At 35.1% G+C, this 10,201-nt stretch overlaps 1 protein-coding gene across 2 annotated transcripts; it reads left to right on the top strand.

Moving 5' to 3' along the window:
* The first annotated feature begins 3,661 nt into the window (after positions 1 to 3,661).
* On the top strand, positions 3,662 to 9,348 carry LOC127264976 (villin-4-like). Of its 2 annotated transcripts, XM_051294596.1 has the most exons (22): positions 3,662 to 3,717; positions 3,894 to 3,993; positions 4,510 to 4,578; positions 4,655 to 4,895; positions 4,983 to 5,156; positions 5,234 to 5,369; positions 5,687 to 5,849; positions 5,940 to 6,087; positions 6,173 to 6,276; positions 6,390 to 6,545; positions 6,744 to 6,812; positions 6,911 to 6,979; positions 7,069 to 7,206; positions 7,305 to 7,433; positions 7,499 to 7,646; positions 7,786 to 7,796; positions 7,908 to 8,048; positions 8,169 to 8,294; positions 8,369 to 8,428; positions 8,538 to 8,862; positions 8,933 to 9,093; positions 9,235 to 9,348. In XM_051294596.1, the coding sequence occupies exons 1-22, from the start codon at positions 3,662 to 3,664 to the stop codon at positions 9,346 to 9,348; spliced, it is 2,838 nt and encodes a 945-aa protein (XP_051150553.1). The 2 variants fall into 2 exon arrangements, with proteins under 2 accessions (XP_051150553.1, XP_051150552.1); XM_051294595.1 differs by lacking the exon at positions 7,786 to 7,796 and having other exon boundaries at positions 7,499 to 7,644; positions 7,895 to 8,048; positions 8,936 to 9,093.
* Positions 9,349 to 10,201: the final 853 nt, after the last annotated feature.

Here is a 10,201-nt window from a genome sequence, read left to right as displayed (position 1 = left end):
TATTACTGCAAGAAAATATCATTTTTATAACGAGGTTTTTTCGTTCCTAAATTCACTTATCTGTTATTAGTGACATTTGCGACATAATTAAAGATGAAATTATGTTAGCTTTGTAAAGTTTAGGAATTGAATTCCGTTACAAATATACTATTTTTTTTTTATTGTATAGTTTGAAATCAATCTTGAAATTAAAATTGAACCATAACATACTTTCATTTTAAATAAAATGACGCCTCTTATATCCATATTTTTAAGTTCTTGGCATCTTGTAAAAAGTTGGACAAAATATAATTCCACTACAAAAAAAAAATAATATATTTGTAACGAAATTCCGTCCCTAAAGTTCACGTAGCTAATGTAATTTCATTCTTAGTTCCGTCTCTAATGTCATTAGTAACGGAAAAAGTAGATTTAAAAACAAAAATGTTTTGCTACAAAAATGATTTTTTTTCTTGTAGTGTTTGTGCATATTTCTTATATCCGCGCACTTGTTATTTTATCTAGTTTCGATAAAAACTCATTCTTCTTGTCAAAAATTGAATTCTTCTCTATCTCATATTGTATATAAATTTCCTTATACTCGTAGCAAAATGTAGCTAGACTAAAATTAGGGCACACCAAAATAGAAGATGGATTCTAATAAATTGTTCGGCTCTAATACAAAGGAGTAACATAGTCCAAAAAATTTGTATCATATGCCAAATAGGAAATATTGATTTTTCTTAACTACTTACATCAAACACACATTATATTTAATTAATAGATAAAAAATATAATATATATATATTCGATGTACCATTGAAAAAAAAAAAAAAACTAATAATAATAATAATAATAATAATAATAATAATAATGTGAGACCAGATCTACAAACAAACAAGCAAGCAGGCATTGTGCATAGGCAAATGCATGTATTATTAGGAACAAAGTGCAAGAAATTACGTATTAGAAAATAATGACTGGATATGGAATTCCATCATGCATCGATCTGCATCATTCTGTAATGGCTTTCCCCTTGGATCGTCCCAACCAAATTAAATTTGCCAGGTGCGATGATGCTTCGATCGAGTGATCGCTCATGAATTTTTAATCCAGCTTGAACGTTTCTTCTTATCCTTTTCTATTTTGAATTGGAATCTATATTAATTTTCGGTGAGTTCTGAAAGTTCCATCAATGTCTGTGTTCTTCTTTGAGCCAATTTTGGGGCTCATTATCGGATTGGACATGTTTTTTCTGATGATGATGATGACGACAATGATGATGTTTCATGGGAAGGTAGGGGAAGGAAGAGGCAGATCCATCATTTCTCGAATCATCTTAATTACATCGACGCCGGATTAATTCTATCCTAATTTTCGCCATGCATGAATCATAATGGCCTTCTTCTCAGCTCCATCCTTCACCATTACAAACAACTTCTCGACAATATATTCTCCAAATTCATATATTCTGATCTATGCCCTGAATAACCTCATTGCGACTTGTTTATCTTCCAATCACTTTCGGCTTTGTTGATTTGGATGTGAATGATTGAAATCTGTTTTTTCTTTTTATTGTACTTTTGTAACATTCGGGCTTTCCCTTCATTTCTTCCCTCGATCTTTTCCTTCACCTGAATATGTATATATCCATTTTTTTAGTCGAATTGAAATATAAGTATGGATCTTGGCAGGTTATTGTTTGGACAGAAGATCTTAGCTGAGTGATTATATATCATCACTTGATCGATAATCAAGTGGCTTCAAGGCAGCTAGCTAGCTATCCATCGTCTTCATATATTGGGTAATGTACATAACAGAAATCCAGTTCTACTGTCTTTACCTATGCTTTTTTCATTTGTATTTTGTGTTTTTATAATTTTGAAGTGAAATATAATATTCTGGATAGTATAGACAACTATGTCTATCTTGAGTAGATTTTATTGTCAGATATATAGCAATATCCAATTGGACTAGAAGCTTAATTTCATGTTGTGAAATGTTATATTGTGTGCCCCTTGATTGGCTTGATCTTATGGTTAAAAGATAATAATTTGAGGACAAGTGAAGTTACCATTTTCATTTGAAATAATGTTGGATGTAATTGTTGGATATGTAAAGTGGAACAAGAAGATTGAAATCACAAAAAGATTTTATTCTATACAAAATTGGATTGGAGCTTGGGATTTCTTGTGCTTGAATTATACTATCTCCGTCCACTTCTAACGTTTACATATTTCTATTTTTATTCGTCCAATTTAAAAGTTTATATAATTTTTTTAGTAGTCGTAGACTTTCCACAAGCTTATTTATCATTTTACCATCACTTTATTATACCTTTATATATAAAAGTAAGAACAATTTGATCTTACAGTATTATATTTATTCACTATTTTTAGAATACTAATATTGTTTAATCCAAATGCAAGAAATAAATGTAAATATTAGGGTTAGACGGAAGGAGTGTTAAATATCATAGATGGGCCTTGGACCGTGAGAGTTTGTGGGTTACGAGGGCCGAGCCCAACTAAAAAATTCTAATGTTATATTTAAATTATTTTAATTTTATAATGTTTGACCGATTAAATTTAAATTATAAAATAATGAGAACCGATTGCAACTAATTGCAAATGTAAATTCAAAGTGGGGTTGGCTACAAATTTTGTAGGATTTTGTACAAGACCTGAGATAACTTATGCTATAAGTAAGTTGAGTATGTATATAAATAATTCAAATTGTAAACATTGGAAAGTCATTATTCACGTACTTAGATACTTAGAGTATACTCGAGATTATGAGTTACACTATAGTAAAAGGTTACTTAGACACAAATTGGATATATGATCAACTTAATACAAGATCAATTAATGGACATGTGTTCACATTAGGTGGTGCAACAATCTCTTGAAAATCCTCATTATTTTGAATAAAGCTGGAGAAGAGACACAGATAGATTTGTAACTCTCTTGAGGACATTCTAAAATGAGATAAATCCGTCTCTGCCATTACCTAGAGCATAGAGCACGATGTATAATAGCATAGTCGAAACATTCCTTGTAGATACAATTTCGTAAGACAATTGATCACAGGTAAAATTATTGTCATTGACCATGTTGTATTGAAGGATAACCTAGCGGATCTACTGACCAATGTTTGTATTATGTGTTGATTTGTTAAATAATTTCAGCATATGTTGATTCTAATCCTAGCAATTGACTAATTTTAATTAAATAAGAATAATTTAGTTATTTAAATTATTAAGGGTGGTGATTAATTTCAACAATATTGAATTAAGAAATTCAGCATGCTATCCACCTTGGCTAATCAATGAGTTAAACCGTTTCCCCAACTCAATTCGATACGAATACAACATAAAAACACAAATACCCTGTAAGACATGTTTGAATATTTCTCTTATCATTTTTATTTTTATCTTGTGGTTATTCTCCCATAGAGTAAAAAATTCACTATTCGACATCTTTGTTTTGGTGACATCACTTAGCATTATATGAAGCAATTTTAATCACTATCTTGATAAGTTTAGCATGTTGTTTCTCTTTCTTTTTTCCTTTGTGTTTGCATTCAACTTAACCTTATTCATATAAAACCCCATAATTTTAATTATGTTTTGTTTCAGGCCAATCTTTGAAGTAGCCTATTCCAAAGAAGTTGGCCAGAAATCATGTCAATTTCAAAGAAAGATCTCGATCCAGCTTTCCAAGGGGTTGGACAGAAGGCGTATCCTGATTTTAACATGTCAGATTTTGCTCATTCTTTATGCAAACTAATTTGCTTTTTTTAGAATAGATGTATAAGATTTGATGCAATAACCTTTTGAGTTTACAGACTAATACTTGTGTCTATGTTTTACTTACCATAAATCTGCATATATTTGTCTCCTTGACTTATCAAAGTGGCCTTGAGATATGGCGAATCGAAAATTTCAATCCTGTCCCTATCCCAGAATCTTCACATGGAAAATTTTTCACCGGAGATTCTTATATTGTTCTAAAGGTAACTTTCAAGTTTTTCTAGATTTTAAATATCATATTGTGGCCGTCGGTTATGGATTTAATCAGCACCGTATTATATATAAATTTACAACACAGAGAAAATAGACCTAATACTTTATACAATATGTGATGTCTGTTATATTTTTATATATTTAGTATTTTTCATGTGCTAGTTAGCTCAATCAGCACCCTAAACGAAGCGCATAGTGTGCCTCCATTCATTAAGATGCACAAGCCATCATAAATCTACAAATTTTAATTGCATCTTTCCATTTTTGTTTAATTTTAGTTAATGAATCTATAGATGATAGAATCCTTTTTTTGTACATTCTCTTACTCTTTCACATCTTCATTGTATTCATTTTGTGTGGTATTCTTCGAATTCTTTACATCAAAATCGTACTCATGCAATAACTAAAAGCTTGATCCCTCCAGAAACCTCCAGGAAATACTCTCCGAATTTTTATTACAATGTCGGAGAAATTAATTTGTGTGTAAACTTAATTTCTTGATGCAGACCACTGCCCTGAAGAGTGGTGCATTTCGTCATGATATTCATTATTGGCTTGGCAAAGATACTAGTCAGGTAGCTAAATCTTGTTCATATGAATTTTATTTTATGTTTTCTTTACCATACCTATACATATTACTTTCCTTTACAGGATGAAGCAGGTACTGCTGCAATAAAGACTGTCGAATTAGATGCAATGCTAGGGGGTCGAGCTGTTCAGTACCGTGAAGTACAAGGTCACGAATCGGAGAAGTTTCTATCATATTTTAAACCATGCATAATACCTCAAGAAGGTGGAGTTGCCACAGGCTTCAAGCATGCCGAGGCTGAAGAGCATCAAACGCGGTTATTTGTGTGTCAAGGGAAGCATGTAGTTCATGTGAAAGAGGCAAGTTAAATGCTCATTTTTATAATATGGCGCGGCACCTTCTTATATTTACTTAATGTTCTCACATTGCTTTGTATGATTGAGCAGATAGCCTTTGCTCGATCCTCTTTGAACCACGACGATGTCTTTATCCTCGACACAAAGTCAAAAATTTATCAATTTAATGGCTCCAACTCTTGTATTCAAGAGAGGGCGAAAGCTCTGGAAGTAGTTCAGTACATTAAAGATACTTATCATGATGGGAAATGCGAAGTAGCCGCTGTTGGTAAGTGCCCGGCGACTCAGATCATTTTAAATATTGACTTGTGATGATTCTTGCCTAATAGTTTCTTATTTTCTCAGAGGATGGAAGATTAATGGCGGACGCCGAGGCTGGGGAATTCTGGGCTTTCTTTGGTGGCTTCGCTCCACTTCCAAAGAAAGCAAGCGCGGCCGAAAGAGACAACATTGATGGTGGTGTTCCTAATAAGCTTTACTGGTATTACCATCTTCTAATAAACTTTCTTCATCGGGTACCTAAGCTGCATACATCTCAAGCTCATATCCAAGATTGAATTTCAGTAATGACATATCTTTTAAATGAATTGGAGAAGTCGAGTAATAAAGAATTTGTTTGTTCATCTATCTTCTTTTTATCAGAAATCTTTGTCTTCAACGCACATCCTTTAGACAAGGGTGAAGACTTATTCATAGCTTTGTTATTGAACTATCCATCTAATAAGCTGTGTGATTTATGATGATGATACATATAGGCTTCGACTCATTGGAACTCACTTTTGTTTTTTATGTTTTAAGCATCGAAAAGGGGCAGGCAGAACCTGTTGAAGCCGATTCTTTGACGAAGGAGTTATTAGACACAAACAAATGCTATATTCTTGACTCTGGGATAGAAGTCTTTGCTTGGATAGGGAAGAACACTTCACTTGAGGAAAGAAAAGCTTCAAGCCGTGCAGTCGATGTGCGTTTAGCGGCAAATATATATGGTTTACCATATGAGTCTTAACTTTCCAATGGATGACAAGTTAATCTCACTTTCGTTTGTTTATAGGAACTGCTGCAAAGTTTAGACAGAACTAAGTCTCATGTGATCCGTGTGATCGAGGGGTATGAGACAGTCATGTTTCGCTCAAAGTTCGACTCCTGGCCAGAAACAAAGAATACAGCTGCACCTGAGGAAGGCCGAGGGAGAGTTGCAGGTTAGCAATAGATGTTATTGAACATTAACTTTAAATCCTTGTCTGTTAAATTTTTTATAACTTCCCTTAACTTAATGCATTTCAGCAATGCTAAGGCGCCAAGGAGTCGATGTGAAGGGCCTTGTTAAAGATGAAGCTCCGATAGAAGAAGACGACGATCCACACATAGACTGTGCTGGTGACTTGCAGGTGATTGGAAAGATGTGGTTGAAAAATCCAATACATCACTTCAATACTTCTATGTGTTGTCTGATAATCAAATATGTTTTTCGATTTATAGCTTTATCGTATGCATTGCTTAGGTTTGGCGCGTGAATGGTCGAGAAAAGACCCTTCTTTCAGCTAATGATCAGGGGAAGGTTTTCAGCGGAGATTGCTATATCTTTCAGTATTCGTATCCCGGCGTAGACAGGGAAGACTACCTTGTAGGGACGTGGTTCGGAAATCAAAGTGTTGAGGTGAAATCTCATTATTTTTTATAATCTTTCACTGCTTTTAGCATTGACAACATTGTCATAACAAGAAAGAAATCTCATTATTCTGCTTTACTTCATTATCAAGCTTGTCGAAAAATTGTTTCTGAATGGCTTAGTATTTAGTTACAATAGTTATATCATAATCTATTGGTCGAGTTACAATCAAATCTTGATCGATAGGAGGATAGAGCAGGAGCACTTTCACAGGCTAACAAGATGATTGAGGCTCTCAAGCTGTTACCTGCTCAGGCAAATTTCCTTTCTTCACAACTTTATTGTGACTTTGATTCTTTGAGCAACTTTTGTCGCACTTCTTACATTAATCGATTATTTTTTGTGTGTTTTAGGCGCGCATTCACGAAGGAAGCGAACCGGTCATGCTCTTCGCCATTTTCCAGAGCTTCATTGTTTTTAAGGTTGTGAGAACAAATACACAAACATATTACATGGTTTCTTTTCCTACTCCCTTGATTGAATTTTCATCTGTAATGTTTAATGTGATCAGGGTGGACTTAGCGATGGATACAAGAAGTACATTGCTGAAAATGAACTTCCTGACGATACATACTCCGAAGATGGGCGAGCATTGTTTCGAATTCAAGGAAGTGGACCGGAGAATATGCAAGCAATCCAAGTCGAACCTGTAAGTTTCATGTTACATTTGTGTTCTCTGTTTTACAGCTAACTGAAATATTTGATTGTTCTTATGCACATTCTTGTCGTTCTTCGCCATTAATTAAGGTGGCGTCGTCGTTGAACTCTGCCTACTGTTACATCCTACATGACGGCGCAACTGTCTTCGACTGGTCAGGAAGTCTTACATCGCCTGACAACCAAGAGCTTGCCGAGAGAAACTTAGATATTATAAAGGTGAAAAACCATAGTAGTTTTAGCATTGTAACAAATTAGTTTCGATCATTGTACTCTGTCTGCAGCCAAACATGCAATCAAGACATCTAAAAGAAGGCGTTGAGACCGAGCAATTTTGGGAGCTATTAGGAGGAAAAACTGAGCATCCGAGCCAGAAAATTACAAGAGAGAAAGAAGGCGATCCTCACTTGTTCGCGTGCACCATCTCCAATGGTACGTTTACCCCACCATATTCGTTGCCAAAACTATAGTCTTATTTCCATTTTTGATTTCTTACTTCGCGACTGAAATCAACCGAAGCTTTTTTATTTTCTCATTCATGACTATGGAGCCATGGGTACACTTGTTCCAGGAGATCTCAAGGTTCGTCTTTCTTAGTATACTCGATTAGTTTTAGATTAACAACGATAGAGAAACTCTTACCTTCTAACCTTCCCATACTTCTCATGGTTTCGATGTTTGTCTCTTGTGCAGGTTACAGAGATACACAATTTCAATCAGGATGATCTTTTGACAGAAGATGTATTCATCCTCGACTGCCACTCGGACATCTTCGTTTGGGTTGGGAAAGAAGTCGACGCGAAGAGCAAGTCGAAATCTTTGCAGTTTGGGGAGGTACAGCAAACTCAAAACATGTTTTTATGGTTCTGTTGTTGCATTTTTTTTCCTACATTCTACGTTCATGATTGATTCATTACTCTTACGAGCATTTCAACTCTCCATTTCTTGTACTAGAAATATCTCGAGCGCGATTTTCTCCTCGAAAAATTATCTACAAAAACTCCAATATATGTCATCACGGAAGGGAACGAGCCACAGTTTTTTACACGATTCTTCACTTGGGATCCAAAAAAATGCGCGGTAAGCACCTTGCAAACATCTTTTCCGGTTGCTCGGATTTCGTCAAGATACACTTATCGACTTCTATGTTTCAGATGCACGGCAACTCTTTCGAGCGAAAGCTTTCTCTCATTAAAGGCACTCCTATGTTGGATGTAAGCTCCCGTTGTCTTCACTTTCTTCTTTACATGTCTTGAACACTTTGTATGTGAGTTTAATATATATTCGATTCGAATATATATTTACACTTTGGTCACATTGTAGAAACCGCGAAGAAGAGTAGCTCCGGGGAGAGCAAGCAATCCCGAAAAAGCACAACGCTCTAGAAGTGTATGTTTCACCTCGGAGAGGCCTCGTGTAAGAGGCCGTTCTCCGGCATTCAATGCTCTAGCCTCGACTTTTGAAAATCCAAATGCGAGGAACTTGTCGACGCCTCCTCCAATGGTTGGAAAAACCTTCCCGAAATCCATAAGTCCAACCCCGATGATGAAGACAACAGCTTCAAGATCAGCAGCTATAGCAGCACTTACCTCCGGCTTCGAGCAACAAATGCCGGCCCGGAGCTTCCTCATGCCCCGGTCCCTCAAAGGTACTTACGCTACGCCTTTTCTCTTATATTTACAACGATGAATCATAACATCTTAGAGACTAATTCGAAGCAGCTAATGAGTTCCTGAAACCAAAATCCGAGAGCGTACAAGAAGGCGCGAAGGAGGAGGAAGGCGGTGACAATGACTCAGGACAGCCAATATATCCATACGATCGCCTCAAGACATCCTCGACCGATCCTGTTGCGGACATCGACATCACCAAACGTGAGGTACGTATGCTGTGGAATGATCATTACCTCTTTAAACTTCCAAATTGTTAAAATATTTTGGGAAAACTCGATAGATCAAATCTAAATAACCTAATCTAATATAAACACACACTCATTCGATACAATTCTTGTTTTGGGCAGAGTTACTTATCGAAGGAAGAATTCATGGAGAAATTCGGGATGTCGAAACGGGCATTCTATGCATTGCCGAAATGGAAACAGGGGAAGCTTAAACTGGCTGTAGAACTGTTCTGAAGTGTTGGTTCATCTCCATAGTAGCTTCAATGAATTCATCTTCACCTCTGCTATAAGAAGAGATCTATATATACATATATAATCATCTTTTTGGTTTAATTTCATTGAAATTCTTGATAATTAGTTGTCTTAGATTGTTGTTTTGAGGCTGTTTGTATGTCTGCCTCCATTGCAGCTGCTTTAATTTGTTGTTTTAAAGGATATTTTGATCATATGTAGGAAACTACTGCAAATACACATGCAAATACAAATACAAATACAGATGTGCTTTTTAGAGGAATATATAAACAATATATGTATGTGTGTCGATGTAATTTTTCTTAAATAATTTGATTGGCAAACTAACACTTTCCCACTTTGATCGCTCAAACCATCATAATCATAATGAGAAACTTTACATACGAATTATAGATGTAGGTCTTCTGTCAAATGAACATTATCTTCTATGTATCATAATATATTGAGTGGCTCATTGAAATCCACAATTTAATGAATAAATTCTATATTTATTCCGGGTTAAACTTAAGTGAATTTTCTCAAGAATAAACAAGTATGTGTACAATTATATGATAAAACTTCAAGCTGAATAAGAGTTTCAATAAGAAAAGTACGCAAAATAAATTACATCATGAAACCATATCCCATATGCGTCATACAATCTCTGAATTTCTTCAGTAGCATGTCTTTAGTCAAGAGATCAACGATTATAAGCTCTATATTAATGTATTCAATGCCACCTTATTTTCTTTGATACGTTCCTTTATGGCTAAATGCTTGATGTCGATATAATTTGTTTGTTTGGGGAATTGGATTAGATTTCAACTATTCATCCCTTTTTTTTCCAAAAAAAACA

Source organism: Andrographis paniculata, unplaced genomic scaffold, assembly GCF_009805555.1.
Source record: "Andrographis paniculata isolate CXL003 unplaced genomic scaffold, ASM980555v1 Contig71END, whole genome shotgun sequence".
Taxonomy (NCBI): Eukaryota; Viridiplantae; Streptophyta; class Magnoliopsida; order Lamiales; family Acanthaceae; genus Andrographis; species Andrographis paniculata.
This window is presented reverse-complemented; position numbering and strand designations above follow the sequence as displayed.

What these genes read in the sequence shown, in the direction of transcription:
- LOC127264976 (XM_051294596.1), top strand. Translation starts at nt 3,662, where the DNA reads ATGTCAATTTCAAAGAAAGATCTCGATCCAGCTTTCCAAGGGGTTGGA. An exon ending in CAAGGGGTTGGACAGAAGGC is followed by an intron (nt 3,718 to 3,893) that starts GTATCCTGATTT and finishes GACTTATCAAAG; the next exon opens with TGGCCTTGAGATATGGCGAA. An exon ending in AGTTCATGTGAAAGAGGCAA is followed by an intron (nt 4,896 to 4,982) that starts GTTAAATGCTCA and finishes TTGAGCAGATAG; the next exon opens with CCTTTGCTCGATCCTCTTTG.